Below are 22,979 nucleotides of genomic sequence, written 5' to 3'. Positions count from 1 at the left end.
ATCATCACCAGAATGTGATGATCCACTAGAACACCCCGCCCCCCCCCTCCCCCCCCTTTACAAAGGACAATGAACGGTATCCCGATATTTCGATATTTGCAGTCCACTGCCTAACAGCAGGTCAATATTTTGTGAGGCAGGGTAGCAATCCTACATGCTACAAATCATTCACCATGATGTAACAATTACAATTTCTGGCTGTTGTTGTGCCTGGAGCTAACTTCTTAATGAATATTGTAATATGCTTGAACATTTTATATATGTATAAAAAGGAACACACACTGCTGAGGCAGGCTGTTCAGCTTCATTTATACTAATGTGTTTACTCAGTAAATGTGCTTGTAGTACGGACTGTTAGTTCCTTGGAACCAACTCACTTAAATGGTACTCTATTCTGGATTCAATGTGGCAATATCATGTAGTTTGTGTCATATGAAGACAATGCAACCTTTGGATGATGAATTTATAGATGGCACTAAAAATAAGACCAACTATGATAGACAAAATGCTGCTAAAGTAAAACAGTTGCATGCTTTTAACGATGGGTTTTTGGAACCTGAGCTTTCTTTACGCAGAGGTAATAATGAAATGAGAACGATATGGGTGAAAGAAAAGTGTAACTGCTACAAGGTTGAGAAGAATGTAGTTGAACGTGACAAATGTCAAACTTTAATTTACCAAAGTGCCTTCTTGTTAGTTAAACATGGAGTTAGTTTAGGAAACGTGACACAAAATTCAAAGAACTCCCTTCGAACAAGAAGTCATGAATGATCACAAAGCCAGTATCAGGAATAAAAATACTGCTTGCACTTATAACACCAGTTCTGCACAATGTATTATGTTATCGATTGAGGATTTTAAGTGGCTTCTTTAGTAGATTTCTTATTTATCATTTTCTTCCCAATAATTGCATTGTTGAAAGATTGATTTCTGCCAGAAACAAATAAATAAAATACAGCTGTATTAAATACTCAATAATAATGAATATTAATGTTTAATGAAATTTGTTCCACATAAACTTTACAAACTGATCTCTCTTACACACAAAGGGTCGCAGAATGTCAACACTATATGGCCATAAAGTCCTTATCTTCATTATGTACAGTATTTGTGTAACAGATTCTTATTAGAAAATCAAACTGCAGTTTTGCACTGTAGTCATGTTTTATAGCAAGCAACTGAACCACTGGGTGTTCCACGTATGACACAAAACACTGTGTCTGGCACTGCTTGAGAACTGATACTGGAAAGGTATGCTCTGATTGACACACAATCTATGACTTGTTCCTTGGTCTTTGGCAGGTGGCATATCTATTTTCTCCTAGAGGTGGTCTTGGAAAGAAGTCTGCACTATTTAGCACTTCAGCCTGGTATGTTTGGAACATCTTTTCACAAAGCTGTGCAAAAACTCTAACTGAAATCTTGCAAAGTAATCTCAGAGTATTTGAATTGGTCAGTCAATGCAGTTTCTTGATGTCAGTACTGAAGTTGTAAGCTAGTTTCTACCATCAAAAAGCACATCATAATACTGTCATAGATGTGTTAGCAGTGCATGTTCTTGCATTGTCCCACACAAAATAACTAGTTTCTTCGATAGTGGCTAATGTTATGATAAAGGGTTACACTATATTACTCACATACCTATTAGAAGTTGTCATTTGGTGGAAAAAGATGCATCAGTTCCCATTTTTGTCATACAGTGACTTTTCATGTAGTTGATGAGGATTTCCACAATTACAGTGTCAATTGTTCTGCGAGTTCCTCTACCCCGATAAATATAGACACGCTTAAAAAAAAAAAGGGGGGGGGGGCATCATTTCAGGATGATGAGTAACCATATTTGAACTGGCCAGTTAATGCATTACCATAACTCTGTAACATTTCAGCTAGTTTGTGCATAGCTCCGTGAACAGATGCTATTGACAGAGCAGTCTGTAGTGCAATATGCTACCATCTCATTGGTGGACTTCCCAAGGCCACCTCTAACTCAACTAGTTCAACTAAAGCTGATATGCCACCTACCAAACTATGAGGAATGTGCACGAACACATTGTATCAATCAGAGCTTGCCTCCCTGGTATCGGATCCTGCGCAATACTGGACACAGATCAGTTTGTGTGGGAAACACCTATATATTACTACCCATTTATAGTGAGCACATGATTTTACAACTGCTGCTTCCGATCATCTTATTTTTCACCAGCAATTTATGATAATTTGTAACGATTCATATCCCCTTCTATCAATCAACTAACTATGCATTTCACCTCTTTCTTTATCGTGTCACTTACCCAAGATGGATATCCAGTCATGTCGTCAGTTCCATTTTTCATGTAAATATTTCAGTAGCTAACCTTCAGTGATGGCAATACACAAAACCTGCTGGAAGGAAAAGTATTCAGTAGTAGCATTAAGTGTACCACGTGACATGTCAGCCAGTGGCATCATTTTGCCATTGAACAAACAAGTGAGAACTTCTAAGTTTCCAGATATATTAATTATTCAACAAAGAGTCAGAATCAACTGAGTTCCCAATATAGAGCACACCACCCTGTTGCTATCTGCTGGGAGAAGTGAGCTGAGGCGTATTATGTAGGAACACTAAAACATTGGGAGCAATACACTGATTATTTTGCTCTGGGCAGGACACTTCATTTGTACACACCACTCAAATTTTCTTTATCAGAAATGACTCATATCTGAAGACATAGACTGCAACACCTGATGAGAATATGACTAGAGCAGTGAAAGCCTGAAAAATCATAATGTTTTAGGAATGACATTTTCTGCATGGACTGTTATTAATTTTATTTATTTATTTAAGATTGTGATTTTGGCTATTGTGCCTTCCTCCAGTACCAGTCCACTATTACGTGTGTCCATGATTGTTGATTCCTGCTAAGAGGGCATCATCCTCATCTCAATCATACTTACATACTTCATTTCATATGAGTGGAAACAAGATTTCTAATCATCTATATAAAAGGGCATAGCACTCAATATAATAACTCCTATCAAATTCACATCAATACTGCACTCATATTTATTACTGTATGAGAACAAGGTGTAACATTTTGACAATTTTTAAGATATTGAAAGGATTGTGGACACAAGTAAACCGGAAATAATCAAGAATCATAATTACATTGTTTTCTAATACTGACTGTTCATTTTGTAGGCTTTTCTTCCTCATAATTTTATTTCTGTCTCTTACAACCTCAATTCAGCTTATCCTTCTGCTGCTTGGTGCCCATATTACTGCTGAGTAAGTTATAATCTTTGCGCGCTTCAATGGCATATTTGAAATCAGAAATATGTAATAGCTTTTTGTAATGTGTCCATACATTATGTGAGAGCTATTCAGAAATAGCCAGAGTGAGACAGTAGTGCATCATGTTTAACAGTGGCACACTAGTGTTTTCAGGGAAGCACGAAGTGATAAGCCAAGCATTGTCAAGGCTGAACTGGTGGAGGAAATCAGTGTAAAGATATGGAAAAAAATTGTGAAACATTAAAAAAATGGAGGAGAGTGATACAAAACAAGCATTGAGGAAAATTGCATTAAAAGGTTTTTCTTTCCATCTGTGACAATGTGTGGAAACAAGTGAAAATCACTCAGATGAAGGTCCAAACTGAACTGTGAATGACCATTTCAGAATAAAAAAAATCAAATGAAACACATATTATAATATACATTTGAAAGTCAAACTATTCAGCTATTTTTCAACGTAATCTCTATATATAGTAAGACATCACAACGATTCACTATGTTGTTAATTCCATCATAGAATCTTGCCTACTGAGGGTTCAACCATGCATGCATGGTTGCATGCAGTTTCTCATCATTGCTGAAGTGCCGTGTTGCGGCCCAGGTCCTCATGTGTGGAACAAGTGAAAATCACTCAGATGAAGGTCCAAACTGAACTGTGAATGACCATCATGCTCCCATAACAAAACCATCCAAGATCTGTTGAGTTCAAATGGTTGAGTATAGTTATTCATTGTCACAGATGGAAAGAAAAACCTTTTAATGCAATTTTCCTCAATGCTTGTTTTGTATCACTCTCCCCCACTTTTTTTAATGTTTCACAATTTTTTTCCATATCTTTACACTGATTTCCTCCACCAGTTCAGCCTTGACAATGCTTGGCTTATCACTTCGTGCTTCCCTGAAAACACTAGTGTGCGACTGTTAAACATGATGCACTACTGTCTCACTCTGGCTTCACTAATTACATCATTTCCATACATCGTACAAAGTTCCTGATACATTCCAATCGGTTTTATTGGCAAATAAAAAACTAATCACTGATCGCACTTCATAACTTGCAGGATTTTCTACTGCAACACACATTTTAAACATTCACAGTGAACAAAGTAGAGGCAACATGCACCACAAACAATCACATGATACATAATGATTCAGTAGATGCCCCGAAACTAAGATGGGGACACTAGCACGTTCTCTCATTGTGCAGCAGAAAAACTTAAGTTAATTTCTAAACAGCCCTTGTATAACAATTACTAATTTTCAAACTATAAGACTGGCAAGACTAATATAGCGATCTATACATCAATATAAAGGTCTTTAGTCAAGCTCACAAAAAATTTATTACATGACAATGTGAACACACACTACAACTTTCAAAATTTACAATAAGAAGAACACACACACAAAAAAATACATACATGCAAAAAGTAACAGAACAGTACAAAAGACTCAGACTTTCATGTTTATAACAACAATAATTATGTGAAATGTTCAACAAAATAAAATTCACAATTTCAACAGGAAAGACGTCTACAATAAATCAGTTAACAACCAAAACCTTTGCGCAGCAAGAATATCATACATACAATGGCAATATCATTTCATATAATAAGCATTAATTCCACATACAGTACATCAACATACGTTTTACGTATCAGCTTATTTTCAAGTGTTGTACACCATGTGTATAAATTTCTCACACACACACACACACACACACACACACACACACACAGAGAGAGAGAGAGAGAGAGAGAGAGAGAGAGAGGGAGAAGGTGGGGGGGGGGGGGCGGGGGGCGCTTTTTCTTTTTATAACAATTTAGCAATGTTATACAATGTGGCACTCACCATCTTTTTGAGTTTTACATTGTAAATACTGGATTTATACATTGACACTGAAGCTTATAATGTCCATTCACAGCTATTATACTGCTCTTGTAAAAATCAGAGCAGGGATTCTTTTCCCGAGGAAATCAATATAATACAGAAGAGCAAATTAAACTGCAATGTAAGTTATACTACATTTCACGTTCCACATATGTAAGACATTCCTATTACATATGTAACAATTTATATTTAGTAAATTAATAGCTTTACAGAGACGTAATTCAATATAACATATTTACTACACATATCACATTTAATAAACATGCACACATTCAAGTGTGTGCACACACACACACACACACACACACACACACACACACACACACACACACACACACACACAGAGGCACGCAGAAACCACAAACTCAGAATAATATACAATTTTACATTCAACAACTCTTTGTTTCTGAACTTAATATGTTGAATGTCTGCATTTAAACCAAGAGCTGGCCAGTTTGCAGTTATCGTATGCTTGCGTACAGGTTCAGAACTGATTTATTTTCCTGTGAACAGAAATGAGAGTTCATAAGTATTGTATGTAATAATATGATTCTGGTGAGTAACAAGCATTTTTGAACAAAAGCTGATACTTATCTACTGCTACTTAAAGAAAAAGCAAGCATTACATAACAGGAATTACCTACACACACGCACTTGGACAGATGTCCTACAATAGTACTGTTATAAATAATTAAGACAGGAATACGTCACATGGAAAAGATAGCACATGGCATTACAGTTACATAACTAGCAATACTAGCACCTTAATGGCATATGTAAATATGAGTCATATGACCTCACAGTATCACTGTAATGGTAGTATACTGCTACATAATATCACAAAATAATATTTTTATTTATTTTATAATACCAAGTAAGTCTATACCAGAGCTTTTAGGCAACAGATATTTGCCTTGTAAGTCCTTTCCTGTATATAGTTGTGCAAATTTAAAATTTAATACTATGAACTGAGATCCCACAAACATAAAACATAAAGTAATTTGCAAGAATTATTATATTACCAGACACAAAAATGAAATGCCAAGAACACTTCATTCACAAGATATTCGATAGAAAAATATTGTTCTGCTTGGCAGGACTAGCAAAATGATGGGATTAATATGCAGAAGTATGATATTTAGGATCATGATGCCTAAATCAAACACAAAAGTTTTCAGAAATTGTCAACTTATGACAATAGTGTGTTCATGTGATAGTTTAAAATCACAAATAAAATTAGTGTGTAATTGACTTATTCCTGCCTTTTCCTTATGTAAACAACATTTCATATAAAAACACTCTAACATTATCTCATGTAACATAATGACAAACAGAGAGAAATAAGTACACTGATAACTACAATAAATTAAGATACTGATGGGGACTCTCATTGGTGATACAGATAAAGCAATGACAGAAATAAAATACATAAAAATGAAATAAAAGAAGAAATATCACCAAGCACTCTAGAAAAAAATTTCAATGTGAAGAAGTAACAACATGCTGAGGAATAACTAAGTACAGGTGATTACTCAACACCAAGCTTAAGGATGGAGATATATTCTCATATGTTGTAACAGTTCTAAAGCATGATATCTATCTCTATCCTCATTTGCTATAGACAAGGCATTCAAATGTATAGAAAATGCACAGAGCTAAGAAGAGTAAGCAGCTCCATGTGAATGGTAGAATAGATGGCAATTAGAAAGAATTGTAAGTATATACAGTATGAGAAACTGACAATTATGGAGTCCTAAATCAATGAGTAACTTACAGTGGCAAGTAAATGTAGCTAATGGGAGAGAATTAAAATGAAATCTTGTATGCATTCCATTGCGAATTTCGCAGAAAATAAGAATAATTATGAATGAATAACAATGAATTTAAAAGAGCTTGCTAAATGACACAATTATGCAATGAAGAAATATACACAGGGCAGTGAGGTTTTTTGATAGACTGTGCAGCTGCAAGGTAATTCTATGGGATAGTTGGAAGAAAAAAGAAAAAAAAGAAAGAAAGGAAAAAGAGTTGTACGGATAAATCCACGATACAATTAGTCTGAAAATCAGTGATATTTGGAAGCTTTAAGATGAACACAGTTACATCAATTCTTGCAAAAGAGAATCAGAAAATTTTTATTCTGCATTTGTGGCAAGCAGCTAGCAAACAAGCCAACTGATAGTAGAACTGAAAGGTTCACTTGTGAGTTGCATGTGCAAAACTAAGAGACCACAACTGACAGGTTCACACTTGTTCATGGCCAGTTTACAACAGTAACTTTTTATTAATGTTATTAGTGTTATCATCATCATCATTACTAATTTTATCAGAGAACATTCAAAGTGATAGGCTTAACTTCTAGTGACTGCGAGTGATGGTACTACTCAAGCAGTGCTTGGAAAGAAATGTGAAATGTTTAAAACATGATATTTAGAGTACTGAAGTTCCTCTTAAATGATCTGTTATCAGCATTATGTGCAACTGGGCATAGCTCTGAGTTTTTTTATTTGTTTCTTGAGACCATTAGTGCCAACAGTCTTGCCACAGTGCTAACACCGGTTCCCGAGAAATCACCAAAGTTAAAGGCTGTCGGGTTAGCTGGCACTTGGATGGGAGACCATCCAGGTCTGCAGAGTGCTGTTGGCAAGCGGAGTGCCATCAGACCTGGTGGGGCCAATTGAGGGGCTACTTGATTGAGAAGTAGCAGCTCCAGCTACTAAAACTGACAACGGCTGGTAGAGCAGTGTGCTGACCACATGCCCCTCCACATCCACATCAACTGACCCCAACTGGCTGAAGATGACATGGTGGTCAGTCAGTACCACTGGGCCTTCTGAGGCATGTTCGGATGGAGTTTAGTTTGAGACCATTAGCGATTGTTCACAGTTAACAGGATATTTGCTGGCATATTTTAATTTAATGAAAGCTACAAAATTACGCAGTGTAAGGTGACACTTAATTCAATTATGGAACAGTATAAAATGAACAATAAAAGGTTATATGTCTAAAACAGCAGTATAGTTGAGCACATTGCAGGAGAACTAGGCTATACTTGCTACCAGCAGTTGATCAGGCATGTCAGTTGCTGGGTTTTATGTATGGATTTGGAGAAAGCTATTTACTGCAAGGTTTATTATATGGCACATTCAGAAGCTCCAAATCAATTATGTTTCCAAGTATGAGTTAAACTGAAAGAGAAAAAGTAAAGTGTTCACTTAACCATGGGTCCATATCATGATGTCACCAGGAAAGCATTCTACAAAGAGTTCTTGAAGGAGCTAAGACATGAAGAGTTACCCTAAAACCTTTTTTTCTGATTTACTATATATCATTTTCTCAGTAATGAAGTGTATGTTCAAAAGATGAAAATAGTTAAGCTAATCAATGTGATGTTGTTACCTGTGTTTAAATTATATTTTAATAAAAATTATGTAAATACAAAGGTAGATGAATATAATTCACACAAGGCAGAAAAATAACACCAACAATTAATCAACAATAAGAGAGATAAAAAAGCAGCGAGAGGCTTGTCCAATACACATACGGCAGCCGTTTTCTTAAGAACAAGTTAGAATGTTTTTGGTGACGTGTTGAACACATGGGCAACAAGGACATAACAGAAGAACTGGACTTCCTAATTTTTGGATAACTGTATCATTTGTGACTTATAAAATTTGTACAGGGAGTAAAGACGTGAAGAGACTTTGTCATCTTGTTCTCTTTTTCTCTCTTATTCATTTGAGATCCTGCAAGTCATGTAATGGGGTGGACTGAAAGTAGTAAGTAACTGCCATGCAGTCTCTGTGTAGAACTTGTGAAATACACTCCTGGAAATTGAAATAAGAACACCGTGAATTCATTGTCCCAGGAAGGGGAAACTTTATTGACACATTCCTGGGGTCAGATACATCACATGATCACACTGACAGAACCACAGGCACATAGACACAGGCAACAGAGCATGCACAATGTCGGCACTAGTACAGTGTATATCCACCTTTCGCAGCAATGCAGGCTGCTATTCTCCCATGGAGACGATCGTAGAGATGCTGGATGTAGTCCTGTGGAACGGCTTGCCATGCCATTTCCACCTGGCGCCTCAGTTGGACCAGCATTCGTGCTGGACGTGCAGACCGCGTGAGACGACGCTTCATCCAGTCCCAAACATGCTCAATGGGGGACAGATCCGGAGATCTTGCTGGCCAGGGTAGTTGACTTACACCTTCTAGAGCACTTTGGGTGGCACAGGATACATGCGGACGTGCATTGTCCAGTTGGAACAGCAAGTTCCCTTGCCGGTCTAGGAATGGTAGAACGATGGGTTCGATGACGGTTTGGATGTACCGTGCACTATTCAGTGTCCCCTCGATGATCACCAGTGGTGTACGGCCAGTGTAGGAGATCGCTCCCCACACCATGATGCCGGGTGTTGGCCCTGTGTGCCTTGGTCGTATGCAGTCCTGATTGTGGCGCTCACCTGCACGGCGCCAAACACGCATACGACCATCATTGGCACCAAGGCAGAAGCGACTCTCATCGCTGAAGACGACACGTCTCCATTCGTCCCTCCATTCACGCCTGTCGCGACACCACTGGAGGCGGGCTGCACGATGTTGGGGCGTGAGCGGAAGACGGCCTAACGGTGTGCGGGACCGTAGCCCAGCTTCATGGAGACGGTTGCGAATGGTCCTCGCCGATACCCCAGGAGCAACAGTGTCCCTAATTTGCTGGGAAATGGCGGTGCGGTCCCCTACGGCACTGCGTAGGATCCTACGGTCTTGGCGTGCATCCGTGCGTCGCTGCGGTCCGGTCCCAGGTCGACGGGCACGTGCACCTTCCGCCGACCACTGGCAACAACATCGATGTACTGTGGAGACCTCACGCCCCACGTGTTCAGCAATTCGGCGGTACGTCCACCCGGCCTCCCGCATGCCCACTATACACCCTCGCTCAAAGTCCGTCAACTGCACATATGGTTCACGTCCACGCTGTCGCGGCATGCTACCAGTGTTAAAGACTGCGATGGAGCTCCGTATGCCACGGCAAACTGGCTGACACTGACGGCGGCAGTGCACAAATGCTGCGCAGCTAGCGCCATTCGACGGCCAACACCGAGGTTCCTGGTGTGTCCGCTGTGCCGTGCGTGTGATCATTGCTTGTACAGCCCTCTCGCAGTGTCCGGAGCAAGTATGGTGGGTCTGACACACTGGTGTCAATGTGTTCTTTTTTCCATTTCCAGGAGTGTACTACTAGATAGGAATATTATACTTAGATGATGCATTTTTCTTCTGGTATTATACTGTTTACTTTACACAGCAATCAAAGAATTATAATTCTAGAGCTCTAATTTAAAATAAATAAATAAAATTAGAAAAAGAAAATAACAAAAAATGTGAGTTATTTATTACTTTGCGACGATTCTGAACAACTCGTTACCTCCAGAATAACAGGAATTGTGGTAATGATTTAGTGTAAGCTCTGATGTTACACAGCTGAATACAAAAGTAAAGCAAACGACCATCATTGTCTTGATTTTTTTACTCCACAGTTCTATAATTGGGAGCCCTGCAGTGTACACAGGGGACACCCTTGGCCACTCACTATCTCCTGAACTGGAGGATTGTTTAACTGTTATGTTCATGATGTGGATCCATGGTGAAACTTTTCAACTTAACTCATTCCTTGAATGTAACTGTCCTGGTGCTTCTTGGAATCCCAAACAATTATTGCCACTGTGATTTTTAGTATCAAACAGACTGTATTCCAAAACATTCATACACATACAACCCAACAACAATCTCCAGTTTTACACCCGCCATCTGTTGCACATCAAATGTTCCCTGTTTAATAACATCTGTCTTCAGGGCATGCAGTTCTGTTCCAGCTGTGATGACCTCTATAAGTACAATTGCATCCTTACCAAAGCTTTCACGCTTCAAATCTACCTGATGACGAATCTGTCAAAACTCCATCCTACGCCACACAGAGCAGTTTTGTGCTGCCCGCCCCATCTCTGCAACATTATTATTACAACTTACAATACTCAAAGTTACCTCCTCACTGTAGGAATCAGAATCAGACTTTCTTATCTAGAATGGAAAACTTCAAATCTTTCTATTTAAATGAATGATGGCTCGTCAACACTATGGTTATAGAGTAGTACATGTGCTTACTACATAAGCTTAATATAAGTGACACAATACTACAAATTTATGATCAAATTGTAACAGCAAGATACAGTAGCCCTTTAAATGATCACATCATTCACGAATTCTTTCAATGAACAGTGATAAAACTGTAACAGTACACCACATGGTATTCTTCATTTAGCTTAGTTATTCAAAGTGTACTACCAAACCGTTACAAGTCACCACTAAGAAATAATGTAGTGACTGCATACTGAATTGTGTTCCTATACCTACAACTGAGTAATTATAAAAGCTGACCCAAACACTGTCAATTTTCAATAACTACCATAACTGGTGTGTTTGAAATAATATATCACCACCCAAACTTTAGAGCTGGCTGTCACACAGCAAAGCTAACAAATAAATATGGTGGAAAGTTCTTGCAGAGTGTAAGAATTTAGGAGTAAAGGTAACAACTCATCAAATAGTAGAAGTGTTGAGTCATCAACAGGTACACAAAAAAGGAAAATAGCAAAGTTTTCATTCTTTTTTATGTACTTGCCAATGACTCAAAGCTTCTACTATTTGGTAAGTTAACTGATAGCAGAACAAGTCAGAAAACAACAACCTCAGTGAATGCTATAGCATGCTAATTATTTCAAACTGAAAAAGCAGATAACTCCCCCCCCCCCCCCCCCCCCCCCGCAGTCTCTCTCTCTCTCTCTCTCTCTCTCTCTCTCTCTCTCTCTCTCTCTCTGTGTGTGTGTGTGTGTGTGTGTGTGTGTGTGTGTGTGTGTGTGTGTGTGTGTGTGTGTGTGTGCGCGCGCGCGCATGAGAGAGAGAGAGAGAGAGAGAGAGAGAGAGAGAGAGAGGGGGGGGGGGGGAGGCAGGGAGATTGGTGGGGGTTGGGGGAGGGATAGAAAATCATATTGATCTACAATATTTTGCTCAGAGCAACTGAGACTTTGTCTCTCTTGTCTGATTCATAGTCACAGAGTTTATGGATGACTTTGTGGAAGTCATGTATCTAACTGTACTTTGTTCAAAAATTAATCAGTGAAATGACCTCCATAGGGGATTCCATTACCAGGAATACAAACCAATCATTAGGTGCCTGGGTGGACAAATACAGAAGCGATAAATCACAGTTATACATTTCACATGTATATGGGTTGTTATTACTGTTGTTGTTGTTGTTGTTGTTGTTGTTCTTGGAATAACTTAATGTAACAATTATCATACTGAGGGACAGGTCAGTGTGTGCCAAGTTACTAAGTGAAAAACATGTATTTAGTTAATTTCTCATACATCTGCATTATGTCATCTCAAGTGTTGGGCTACCAACAGTTCAACTGTTTCAAATGAATTCCTTGTGATCTGTGTTTTACCACCTTCACAAACGTTTTATGAACCACTGCCACAGATATTTCATACAAAGACTGTAAATTAAACACAAATTATCATTATGTCAGAAACAACAACTGCTTTGGCAATATGCTACTCTATCTCGGTTTTGAAGCCTCCGGACAGATTTTGCAAGAGAATCACAAAATAAAACCTATTTTCTGACTTCCTGCGCATATTCATAAGCTGTATCATCCTTAGCAAAAGAAGAAGGTTTTATTCATTTCTTTTTTATCATCGCTCCATTCACATAAAGAGACAACTTAAAGATTATGGTTAATTTTAAACTGCATAGCTTACTTCAGTCCAATTTCAGGTCAAAAACAAAAATTTACTGCTAGCAATTGTTTCAGTTGAGTCATGGCGAGTCTTGGTTACAAATATTAAGGTCATATACTACTAAATTTAAAGACAATAAAATTCATTCTTGCCTCTTTAAATAAGTGACTACTAGGCATAACACAAGACAATTATAAGCAGAGCAAGATTTAAAACCTTGTATCTCAGTTACTTTCTATCTTCCACATTTTGTTATTTACTTCCAATCACTAACCTCCTTCACCTTCTTTATGAATACTCAATATCCATGGTTCTACTCTTGTTTTAATCACTTTCATAATACAGCTGAGATAACATCCTTCAGATCTGAAATAAATTGATAAAGTGGAGCAGCTCCTGGCCAATTTAATGCACTTGAGTCTGTAATGAAGCCTACCATTTTATTTAAGTTTATATACCTCAAGTAATTATGTAAGCATTTCAAGTGAAGAGAAAATACTACACTTTATGACTAATTTCGCTTCAGTTGGAGTGTTGTTTGGTTGGCTTAAAGGATGGAGGAAAGGGACAAAACTGCGAGGTCATCGGTCCCTTGCGCCCAGTAAAATAAAGGGAAAGAAGAAAAGAAAGGAGACATACAGCACAATAACAGGAGAATGAAAGAACCAGAAGAACGACAGGAGGACAACCAACACTACTGTGGACAAAACAGGAGAAGAAAACCACAGAGAGAAGCAAGAAACAGGTAGAAGGGATAAAAACAAGAGAGCAGATGCCCATGGCTGGCCGACCACGAGAATAAAAAGGAAAAGCCAGCCACTCTGTGACACACTAAAACCTCCAGCCTAAAAGCATTACAGTGGACAACACAAAAGGACAAAGGACATGCGCTAAAACTTATATAGAATCATAAAAACCACCGTCACATATAAAATGTAAAACTAAATTAGCTCATGAGGCATTGTCAGCTAAAATTAATGGCAACGAGTCCAGTAACGGAAGAGTCCGTCACAGGGCAGCCAAAGGAGGACAGCTCACCAAGATATGGGCCACTGTCAGCCGGGTGCTGCACCTACACTGAGGTGGGTCATCACTGTGCAGGTGGTAGCCGTATGTCACCCAAGCGCGGCCAATGTGGAGCTGACAGAGAACCACACAGTCCCTACAAGAGGCCCTCATAGAGGTCCTCCACACTTTCGTAGTCTCCTTACTGGCATGCAGTTTGTTGTGCATACTGAGGTTATGCCATTCTGCCTCCCAAAGCCACAAAACCTTGTGGCGTAGTACTGAACGCAGGTCAGTTGCAGAGAAGCTGATCTCCATAAGTAATTTCCGCATAGCCTGTTTGGCCAACCCATCGGCAAGTTTGTTGCCTGGGATTCCGACAGGACCTGGGGTCTAGACAAACACCACTGAACAACTCGACCGTTCCAGGGCATAGATGGACTCCTGGATGGTCGCTACCAAAGGATGATGAAGGTAGCACTGGTTAATAGCTTGTAGGCTGCTCAAGGAGTCAGCACACAGAAGAAACGACTCCCCAGGGCATGAACAGATGTGTTCAAGAGCACGAGATATAGCCACCAGCTCGGCAGTGAAAACACTGCAGCCATCAAGCAAGGAATGCTGTTCAATATGACCTACATGGACATACGCAAAGCCGACGGGATCATCAGACATCGAGCTGTCAGTGTAAACCACTTCATGGCCTCGGTATATGTCAAGAACCGAGAGGGAGTGGCAGCAGAGAGCTGCGGGGTTAACTGAGTCCTTGGGGCCTTGTGAAAGTTCCAGGCGAAGCCACGGCCTAGGTGTACATCATGGAGGTGTACTTGAATAGACCTCAACTATATATGGTAAAGGCAAGGACTCCAGTTTGGAAAGAAGGGATCAGACACAAACTGCAATTGGAGCCCTGACCTGGGCCACCAGTGCGGGAGATGAGCCGCCATGGGTGGGGAAAGGAGACAGTAATTCGGATGCGCAGGAGAACTACGAATGTGTGCAACATAACTAGCCAGCAGTTGTTCACGCCTAAACTGCAATGGAGGGACCCTGGCCTCCGCCAGGACGTTGGTCACCAGACTCGTCCTAAAAGCTCCTGTCGCTAGGTGAATGCCACAGTGGAGCACTGGGTCGAGTAAACGCAATGCTGAGGGCGCCACTGAACCATAATCCAGACTCCCATAGTCAAGGCAGGATTGAACAAGGACTCTGTAGAGATGAAACAGCGCAGAGCAATCTGCACCCCAGTTGGCACTGCCCAGGCAGCGGAGGGCACTGAGGTGCTGGCAGCACTTCCGCTTAAGCTGACGAATCCATGTCAATCAGGCATCAAAAACCAGTTCTAAAAATCGACATGTCTCCACTACAGTGAGTGGATCGTTATGAAGGTAAAGTTCTGGTTCCGGATGAATGGCATGACATCAACAGAAGTGCATAACACACGACTTTGTGGCCGAAAACTGGAAACTGTGGGCTAGAGCCCATGACTGTGCCTTGTGGATGGCTCCCTGGAGGCACCGCTCAGCAACACCAGTACTGGTGGAGCAGTACAAAATGTGGAAGTCATCTGCATAGAGAGAAGGTGAGACGGATGGCCCTACAGCTGCTGCTAGACCATGTCCACTAAAAATAGTGATACACCCAATACAGAGCCCTGTGGGACCCCATTATCGTGAATATTGGGGGGGGGGGGGGGGGGGGACTGTGGGAGGCACCAATTTGGACATGTAAAGTATGAAGCAACAGGAAATTTTGGATAAAAATCGGGAATGGGCCTTGAAGATCACACTCGTATAATGTGGCAAGGATATGATGTCACCAGGTCGTGTCATACGCTTTTCGTAAATCAAAAAAGACATCAACCAATTGTTGGCATTTGGAATGGGCTGTTCAGATGGCAGACTTGAGGGACACAAGATTATTAGTGGTAGAGTGACCCTGGAGGAAGCTGCCCTAGCATGGAGCCAGCAGGCCACGTGACTCCAGGACCCAACCCAACCACCGACACATCATATGTTCCAGTAGCTTGCAAAGAACATTGGTGAGGCTGATAGGCCAATAGCTATCCGCATCAAGCAGGTTTTTAACGGGTTTGAGCACCGGAATGATGGAGCTGTCCCACTATAGCAATGGAAAGACGCCATCGCAGCAGATCCAGGTGAAGACGACGAGCAGATGTCTTTTGTAGTCAGATAAGAGATGTTTAATCATCTGACTCTGGATCCGATCTGGCCCAGGAGCAGTGTTGGGGCAATGTGCAAGGGCACTGAGGAGCTCCCACTCTGTAAATGGGGCATTATAGGATTCACTGTGGTGTGTAGTGAACGAGAGGACTTTCCCTTCCAGCCGCCATTTGAGAGTGCAAAAGGCTTGGGGGTGATTCTCCGATGCAGAGGCTCGAGCGTAGTGCTCAGCAAAGTGCTGGGCATTCACGATTTCGTCGGGAAATAACATGCCGTTCATGTTAACACCAAGAAGTCCTGTTGGGGTCTGGTACCCGAAAACATGTTTGATCCTTGCCCAGACTTGGGAAGGTGATATATGGCACCCAATAGTCGAGACGTATCTCTCGCAACACTCCTGCTTTCATCGTCTGATACGTTGGCACGGAGCTGTTTAAAGGCTATGAGGTAATCCAGGGAAGGGTGCCACTTATGCCACTGTAGAGGCTGCAGAAAGGATTGTTGTAGTCACCTGCTCAACCATCACATCGACCTTCCCATGTGGGGGAGATTCAACAGTAACAGCAGAGGTGAAAGTTTCCCAATCTGCCTTGTTTAAAGCCCATCTGGGGAGGTGCCATGGGCATGATGCCAGGGCAGTGACAGGAAGATGGGGAAGTGGTCACTACCACACAGGTTGTCATGTGCTCTCCAGTGGATAGATGGTAGAAGTCCTGGGCTGCAAATTAAATAAATGGCCGAGTAACTACCATGAGCCACATTGAAATGTGTGGCGGCCCCAGTATGTAAGAGGCAGAGGTCAAACTGAGACAGTAAAGTTTCGACGTCTCTGCCTCAGCCAAAAAGCACGGTGCCACCCTACACGGGGTTATGGGCATTAAAATCTCCCAAAAGTAGGAAAAGTTTAGGGAGTTGATCAATCAGAGCAGCTAATACATTCAGGGGTACTGCACCACCTGGAGGAAGATTTACATTACAGACAATGATTTCCTGTGTCGTCCTTATTCTGGCAGCCACAGCTTCAAGAGGAGTTTGAAGGGGCACAGTTTCACTACAGACTGAGATCAGGACATAAATGCAAACTCCACCTGACACTCGATTATAGTCACTACGGTTCCTGAAATATCCCTTATAGCCGCCGGGGGCAAGGGTCCGCATTGCTGGGAACCAGGTTTCCTGGAGGGCAATGCAGAAGGCAGGAGCAAAAGCTTAACAGTTGCCGTAGCTCAGCCAGGTGGTGGAGAAAACCGCCACAATGTCACTGGAAGATGACTTCATCATAAGACTGGGAAAGCATGGAACATTCAATGAGGCAGTTTATGCCTCAGGGTCATCTGCTGCCACCGACTTATTGCCAGAACTGTCTATATCCACTGTGTCTGAGGGTCCGGCGAGATCTAGGTCCTCAGTGGACGCCAGAATCTCTACCTCATCCGCAGATGGAGAGCTTGTAGGTAGTGGTGGTGTGGGTGCCACTGCAATTCCCTTGGTCTTGGGGATCTTCTTTTTGGATTTCTCTCACTGCTCCTTGGTTTCCTTGGCTAGGAGGACTTCACTGATTCAGTCTCCAGGACTGAGGATGAGCATGTAGCCCTACGACCAGGTGCTTTTGGGCTCTTCAGCATCTGACGGGTGTCATCTTTCCCACTAGCAGAAACCTGGGAAGGGAGTGACCCAAGGGACCCCTTCCTAGCGAGAGGAGCTGAAGACGACTTACACTTCTCCGGTGCAGAAGTGGGGACTGACGTGCCTGATGGTTGTGGGGGTGTTACTCCTGAAATAGGTGGTGCACAAGCAACAGGGAGGGACGTGCCCCCCCACTATCAAGGGGGCAGGTGTAGTCTTCCAGCTCTGAGAAGTGACTGGGGTTGAAGGAGCTGATGGGGCTAGAGCTGCTGTAGCGGCAGCGTAAGATGATGTCATACGTACAGGACGTAGGCGTTCAAATTTCCTCTTAGCCTCAGTGTAGGTCAGTCAGTCCAGGGTCTTGTACTCCACGATTTTCCTTTCTTTCTGCAGAATCCTGCACTCAGGTGAGCAAGGAGAATGATGCTCTTTGCAGTTGACACAGATGGGAGGTGGGGCACATGGACTATTGGGATGTGATGGGCGTCTGCAATCTCGACCTGTGACGTTGGAGTTACAGCGGGAAGACGTATGGCCGAACTTCCAGTGTTTAAACCACTGCATTGGGGGAGGGATATAGTGCTTTACATCACACCGGTAGACCATCACCTTGAGCTTCTCGGGCAATGTACCACCCTCGAAGGCTGAGATGAAGGCACCGGTGGCAACCTGATTACCCCTCGGACCCCGGTGGACACACCTAACGAAATGTACACCTCGCCACTCTAAATTGGCGCATAGCTCATTGTCAGACTGCAAAAGAAGGTCCCTGTGAAATATGATACCCTGGACCATATTTAAGCTCTTATGGGGCGTGACTGTCACAGAAACATCCCCAAGCTTGTCACAAGCGAGTAATGCCCATGACTGAGCAGAGGATGCTGTTTTGATCAAGAGTGACCCAGATTTCATTTTGGACAAGCCCTCCACCTTCCCAAATTTGTCCTCTAAATGCTGGGACTTCATTGTCATGAAAGATTCTCCATCCCCTCCCATGGTGTGGCCAGGGAGGGGAATGATTTGGGGTCATACTTCTGTGTGTTGAATTGAGCCCGTGAACTTTTAGAGACTGCTGGTGTTTGACGACCAGCCAGAGATGATGTTCTATGCTTCATCACGTGTCATCTGCCCTGATGCCACTCACTCCGACCAGGGGCCCTCCGCACAGGTGGCACCCAGCCGCAGCAAAGGCCACCTGACAGGATGACCAGTGCCGGGAGTCCCGATGCCCCAGGGTGACGGGCATCTACTCCTCAGCATACATGGGGAGTTAACGATGCAGGACTCAGTAGAGCAATCCCTGTGTGGTCAGGGGGCTACAACCAACAGGGTACATGGTGGCACCACCACAACGGACTGGCTACCGTGCTGGATATCAGGTGCGACCCAGCAAACAAGTCTATTATCATAGTCAGCATAGAAAACGATACTGCACAGTTGATGGAAAGATACGCACCCAGGAGGGTGACCTCGCCCAACATTTGGAGAATGAGCAGAAGTGCAGATCCATGTTGACGAAGGATGCGATAGGTCTCAGCACATGATGGACATGTAATGGCAGTTGTGGGGAAGGTGGATAGTCGTCTTCGGTTCATTGGTAGAATTTTGGGAAGATGTGGTTCATCTGTAAAGGAGGCAGCTTGTAAAACACTAATACGACCTATTCTTGAGTACTGCTTGAGCGTTTGGGATCCCTATCAGCTCGGATTGAGGGAGGACATAGAAGCAATTCAGAGGTGGGCTGCTAGATTTGTTACTGGTAGATTTGATCATCACGGGAGTGTTATGGAAATGCTTCAGGAACTCGGGTGGCAGTCTCTAGAGGAAAGGAGGCGTTCTTTTCGTGAATCGCTACTGAGGAAATTTAGAGAACCAGCATTTGAGGCTGACTGCAGTACAATTTTACTGACGCCAACTTACATTTCGCGGAAAGACCACAAATATAAGATAAGGGAGATTAGGGCTCGTACAGAGGCATATAGGCAGTCATTTTTCCCTCGTTCTGTTTGGGAGGGAACAGGGAGAGAAGATGCTGGTTGTGGTACGAGGTACCCTCCGCCACGCACCGTATGGTGGATTGTGGAGTATGTATGTAGGTGTAGATGACGCACCATGTAAGGCGCCCTTGTCTTGCTCTTCGGGAAAATTTTGAAAAATGGCAGTCAAACCCTACAGGGGACCATCACATAAAGGCCGAAAAGTGCGAGACTCCTTTTCGTCACCTCTTATGACAGGCAGGAATACCTCGGGCCTATTCTAACCCCCGGACCTGCAGGGGGGGAGTTGGAGTGTGCCATATCTTTTACTTATCAGTTGTGTTAATACGAAGGTAACAGCTTCACTGAGGTCTGCTGAGAGATATTTCTTCAAAAAGGAGAGGTAGTAAAGTTATGGCCTTGTTTTCCGAGTTACACAATTTGAGCGTAGAGTGAGTTATCAATGTGCAGAACTAAATGGCATCATGATTGTTCACAACAACAATTATCTGTCTCCTGGTGATAAAATGAACTCATTTTGATCTCACATTAAGTGATATATGTGCATTACGAACTAGGTTATCTCATTATTTGAAATCAGTAGTGTAATAATTTTCTGAACTGTGTGAGGAACAAATCAGAAATAAGTATTTTTCCCTGCAGTTCACAATGTTTACAAAACAGGGTTAAGCAACTGTGATAATCAACTTACTAAACACATTTATAAATTGGCCTCCCCCATAACATTCCGATGGTCATATGGACATATCCAGCAGTGGCAGGCCCTGTAGACCACACGCCATTCCATGAACTGCCTCCAGTCCTTTATGTGTTATGCCCACTTCCTCCAGGTGTCTTCAGTCTCCAGGGCTGCCCGGTCCTTCGTCAGGTCATTCATCAACTGCTCCCTCGGTTGTCCTAAGGGGCGTCTGGTGTTTAATTTCCTCTCAAATGCTTTTTTTGCCTTTCTTCTGGCATACAGACTACAGGACCAGCCCACTTGATTCTTTTGCTCTTCAGCTTCTGCAGTATTGTTGGTTGTTGCATCAAGAGGTAGATTTCCTCATTCCTGCTGCTTCTCCACTCTCCTTTATCTAAGATTGGTCCCCATATCTTCCTCATTACTTCCCTTTCAAATACTAACAATTTTTCCTTTTCGTGTTTTCTCATGCTCTAGGTTTCTCACTGTACATTACTGCTGGACATATCACTGTGTTACAGAAGACTCTCATCTCAGTACTCACTGATATAGATTTTGGGCTGAGCATCTCCCTGAGGGTACAATGCATTTCATTCCCATTGCTGTTCTTTCTTTGTCAATTTCTATGAAGTTGCTACTGGTAAACCAAGACCTCAAGCATCTGAATTGTTGAACTCTCTCGAACCTCATGCCATCAATCTCAAGAAAATCTTCTGCTCTTGTCTTCCTCCTAATTGCACGAACTCTGTTTTGTCTCGATTCACTTTTAGCCCAATCTTCTTCTGTGTGTAGTTGTCCATTTTTGATACATTTCTTTCAATTCATGGATTGGTTCACTTAGTAGTGCTATATCATCTGCATACATGAGATGATTGAAATTACCATACTTCTGTAATCCAACACATTCCTGTTGCCTACATTCACTTATTACTTTCTCTAAGATGACACCGAACAGAACACATGAGAGGGCATCCCATTGTCTGAGACCTGTCTCAATTCTGAACTTTTCTGATGTGACCCCTTGGAAACACACAGCTGCCCTTGATCCATTCATTAAACCTTGCAGGTGGGGCAACCACAGCCATGAGTATTCATCTTGGGTATCAGTAATCACTTCAGCTGTATTTTCGTCCTTTATTACTGTACCACTACCAGTTTTGTCGCATTAAAGCCACATCTTCAGGTGACATATGATCAAAACATTAGAGTGGAAAAGCTCGGAATCTGAAGCTGAAGAAACTAAAACTTGTGCCAAATGACATCCTGGTCAGCTTTGATGTTGTTTCTTTGTTTACTAAAGTGCCACTCAGGGAATCTCTGTAGCACATCAATTCCATCTGGCCCCAAGACATCACAATGCTCTTTCATGCATGTCTCACCTCGAGCTATTTCACATGGAATGGCAACGTCTACAAACAGCTGGAAGGCATCGCCATGGATAGTCCTCTTAGACCAATGGTGGCCAACTTCTTTATGGAACACTTCAAAGCACAGGCACTGCACTTGGCACCTTGTAAACCTAAAGTGTGGTATATATACGTCGATGATACCTTCGTTGTGTGGAGCCATGGGGAAGAACAGCTCGGTGACTTCCTAAGACACTTGAACAGTCCCCATGACAACATAAAATTTACTACGGAAGTAGGGAAGGACAAAAAACTACCTTTTTTTTAGATGTGCTAGTAACAAGAGATGATGGAAACCTGGGACACAGCGTGTATCGAAAACCAACACACATGGACTGATACCCACACAAATTGTCACCACCCGAGCCAGAAAAAAGGCATGATTAAGACACCCGTAATGTGTGCATGATGAATATGTGAGCCACAGCATCTCACACGTGAAATACAACACTTGGAAAGTGTTCTGAGGAGCAACAGGTACTCCACAAGTGATATTAGAAGTACAACAGAGCCAGACACTCGGCAAAGTGAGAAATCAGAAAAAGATATGTCGGGTACAGCCTTTCTGCCAAGCATTCCCAGAGTTACGGACAGAATCAGCCATATATTGTGCAAACACGGCGTAAAGACTATTTACAAACCGACAAATAAAATCAAAGAGTGTCTCAGATCGGCAGACGAGAAAAGGGACCCACCTGCAATGCCAGGAATATGCCGCATACCATGCATATGTGGAAAAGTTTATGTTGGAATGACTGGACGATCGATCAACACCACGATTACAGAACATAAACAACATTGCAGGTTGGGGCAGGTGGAGAAATCGGCTGTGGCAGAGCACACGCTGTGTGAGACTGACCATGCAGTAAAATTCACTGACATGGAAGTTTTGGCTGTAGAGAAGAACTATCACACCTGCTTGTTCAGAGAAGCTGTAGAAATACACAAACCTGAGAACAGCTTCAACAAGAAAGAGAAAGGCCTCAAGGTAAACAGATCCTGGCTTCATGTGCTGCAGCGAACGACCATTGCAGGTAGCAAGAGAACTGCACCCGAAATGACCACGGAGAAGCCCTAGGATGTTGGCACACAGGTACATATAGACAGTAGCTGT

The 22,979-nt window shown here is 42.2% G+C and overlaps 1 protein-coding gene across 5 annotated transcripts in view; it reads right to left on the bottom strand.

Moving 5' to 3' along the window:
• Positions 1–3,631: 3,631 nt before the first annotated feature.
• LOC126469811 (fizzy-related protein homolog) overlaps positions 3,632–22,979 on the bottom strand; it is a 170,535-nt gene continuing 151,187 nt past the window's right edge. For 4 of the 5 annotated variants that reach the window (XM_050097088.1, XM_050097089.1, XM_050097085.1 and 1 more), the window contains exons 11-12: positions 11,079–11,171; positions 3,632–5,661 (exon numbers count right to left, since the gene is read on the bottom strand). In XM_050097088.1, the coding sequence (XP_049953045.1) occupies positions 11,100–11,171 (72 nt within the window). In that variant the 3' untranslated portion in view covers positions 3,632–5,661; positions 11,079–11,099. The remainder of the gene's footprint in view (positions 5,662–11,078; positions 11,172–22,979) is intronic. The other variant, XM_050097087.1, reaches the window with a different exon arrangement.

The sequence above is a fragment of the Schistocerca serialis genome, chromosome 3 (assembly GCF_023864345.2).
Source record: "Schistocerca serialis cubense isolate TAMUIC-IGC-003099 chromosome 3, iqSchSeri2.2, whole genome shotgun sequence".
NCBI lineage: Eukaryota > Metazoa > Arthropoda > Insecta > Orthoptera > Acrididae > Schistocerca > Schistocerca serialis.
This window is presented reverse-complemented; position numbering and strand designations above follow the sequence as displayed.